General features: G+C 49.5%; 1 protein-coding gene across 1 annotated transcript; it reads right to left on the reverse strand.

The window, feature by feature from the left end:
- Positions 1–508: 508 nt before the first annotated feature.
- Positions 509–1,473, reverse strand: LOC117064782 (histone H3.Y). The gene has a single exon (XM_033178838.1). The coding sequence runs from the start codon at positions 1,165–1,167 to the stop codon at positions 757–759; it is 411 nt and encodes a 136-aa protein (XP_033034729.1). The 5' UTR covers positions 1,168–1,473; the 3' UTR covers positions 509–756.
- Positions 1,474–2,459: the final 986 nt, after the last annotated feature.

The following is a 2,459-nucleotide window of genomic DNA, read 5'->3' on the forward strand; positions in this document are numbered from 1 at the left end:
CCCCCCAAAAAAATAAAAAAAATAAAATAAATAAAAATAAAATAAAAATATTAAATAAATAAAAGTGTTCCTTAAACTTGAACGTACAGTCTGCCTGCCTCAAATGGTTTGGCTGCAGTGGGGGCGTGTCTCCTCACATCTCATAGACTTCTAGCGCCTCTCCTACTACCTCCCCTACCAAGACCTTGGTCATTGCAGTCATGGCCATGGATGTGACCACGTTCTAGGACGCTGAACTGCCAGAGATGGACAGCATCAGACTTCTAAAGGCTTCCTCTTTCCCTTTCCTGCCCACAAACACAGTCACACTGCCTCCCATAACGTGAAGTGCCTTGTGGATACAGGGTCTATTGGTATTTTAGAAAGTGGAGTTGAATGTGTGTTCATAGCACACTAGTAGGAACAGCGCAGGACACAGGGAACATTGCAAACACAGAGCTGCATACGGAAAAGTCAAAGTGTGGATCTCATCTACTGATTAAGTTAAACAAACATCACCGAGTTGCCATCAGGAAGAGATTTATTTGGTTTGAAGTAGTCTAAACACAGGCGTAGGCCAGTGAAAATGAACAGGTTTCTTGAAAATTGATGTAGAGTTGAAGCGCTGAAACTCGCTCACTGAAACTTCCCACTTGACACTAGTGCCTTAGACCCTCAAGGTAGATTAGACATTGACAAAAGCACACAGAACCACCACCAAGACCTGATTTCTGCCTGTTTCCACTCCCAATCCTATGCTTAGCTACCTTTGGGTCCTTAAGCACCCTCTCTGCGGATGCGGCGGGCCAGCTGCATGTCTCTGGGCATAATTGTGACGCGCCTGGCATGGATGGCACACAGGTTGGTGTCTTCAAAGAGGCTCACCAGGTAGGCCTCGCTGGCCTCCTGCAGGGCGCCAATGGCCGCGCTCTGGAAGCGCAGGTCTGGGCTGATGGCCTGGGCGATCTCGCGCACCAGGCACTGGAAAGGCAGCTTGCGCAGGAGCAGCTGCGTGGACTTCTGGTACTTTCTGATTTCGCGTAGCGCCAGGGTGCCAGGCCTATAGCGGTGAGGCTTCTTGATCCCTCCTCCAGGCGGCAACCTCTTGCTTGGGGCTTTGGTGGCCAGGGGCTTCCTGGGGGCCTGCCAGGCGGTGGCTTTGCGGGCGGTCTGCTTGGTGCGCGCCATGGGCTGGGCTGTAGCCTCTCCCCTCTCCTTGGGCTGAGCCTGGCCGGCTGCAGGCGGTGCTGGCGTCAGCGAGCGAGGGCAGTGGTGCTGTGTGGACAGGATTCAGAGAGCCTGTGAGTAGAGATCCATGCGCATGACCCTGCTACACACTTAGTCCCTGCAAACCTAGCCCCAGACTTACCAGCTCTCAGGTCTGTGGGGCAGAGGCTGGGCTGTTGAGTCTCCCCACAGGGTCCTGGGTTTCTTTGGTCTTCACAGCAGCGGCCAGGAATCTCCCTCGCAGGCAGTCTCTTTCTGACTGGAGATCTCTGTGGTCTCAGTAAAGCCCTGCCTCTTATAAGGGGCTCAGATGATTGCATTAAACCCTCCCAGCTACCTTCCATTGCACTCCCTGCTTCACTAGATCCTCAAGCTCATCAGCGTGTGAAAATCCAATCAAGTCCCCGGGTTCTGCATACACCCAAGGGAGGGACAAACCTCTGGCATGTGCCTTGTGGGAGGGATGGTAGCTGGGTGGGTCATCTAAAGTTCTAGGTGTGAAAGATAATCTGAAAGTTTACATTTTTCCATCGTCATGGAAATATTGACAGTGAAAAAAAAATTTTAGCAAAGTCGAAAGTTAGCCAACTTACACATCTGCTCCCAAACACCAAGGCATGAGATCATGAGGTTTTATCAGTTCCTTTGAGAATGAAGTGTTCCGGGAGGGGGTTGGAGGGGGTATAGAAATTGAAAAAATTTGAAATGGTCACTTCTCTGTCAGGGATTCTCCTGTCACATTTTCTCCCCAAAAGTGACACTCATGAAAGTCTTCTTGTAGCCTCCAGCAGAGTTGACTCCGGATAAGCCAAAGCTTTCCTGAGACAAGAATCACATGTGACTGTCACTGGTTTTCCCCTCAGCCCCCTCAAGCTCCTTTTCCCCTTTGAAGGGGGAAGGGAGCCTGAGCTGAGCTATCCTGCCGTTGCCCATGATGGGAATGCCATGAGGTCCTGAGAAGCCAGCCTTGACCTCACTGACCTGCTGACCCGAGGTCACAGCTGAGCTAAGCAAACATTGAATATATTTTGTTATTTCAATATTTGTAGGGGTACCTGTGGTTTTAGGTTCCATAGATAAATTGTGTAGTTGTGAATTCTATTCAAATACACCGTTAAAAGACTTTTGTGATCCCCGTAGTAGAAATTAATGCCCAATTCCATGTAGGTACGGCACACAGAACAAGAGATTCCATGATACCCGTACTTACAAAATAAGTTCATATGAGTGTTTTAAAATTCGAGCTTATTATT

The sequence above is a fragment of the Trachypithecus francoisi genome, unplaced genomic scaffold, assembly GCF_009764315.1.
Source record: "Trachypithecus francoisi isolate TF-2019V2 unplaced genomic scaffold, Tfra_2.0 Lachesis_group2, whole genome shotgun sequence".
Taxonomy (NCBI): domain Eukaryota; kingdom Metazoa; phylum Chordata; class Mammalia; order Primates; family Cercopithecidae; genus Trachypithecus; species Trachypithecus francoisi.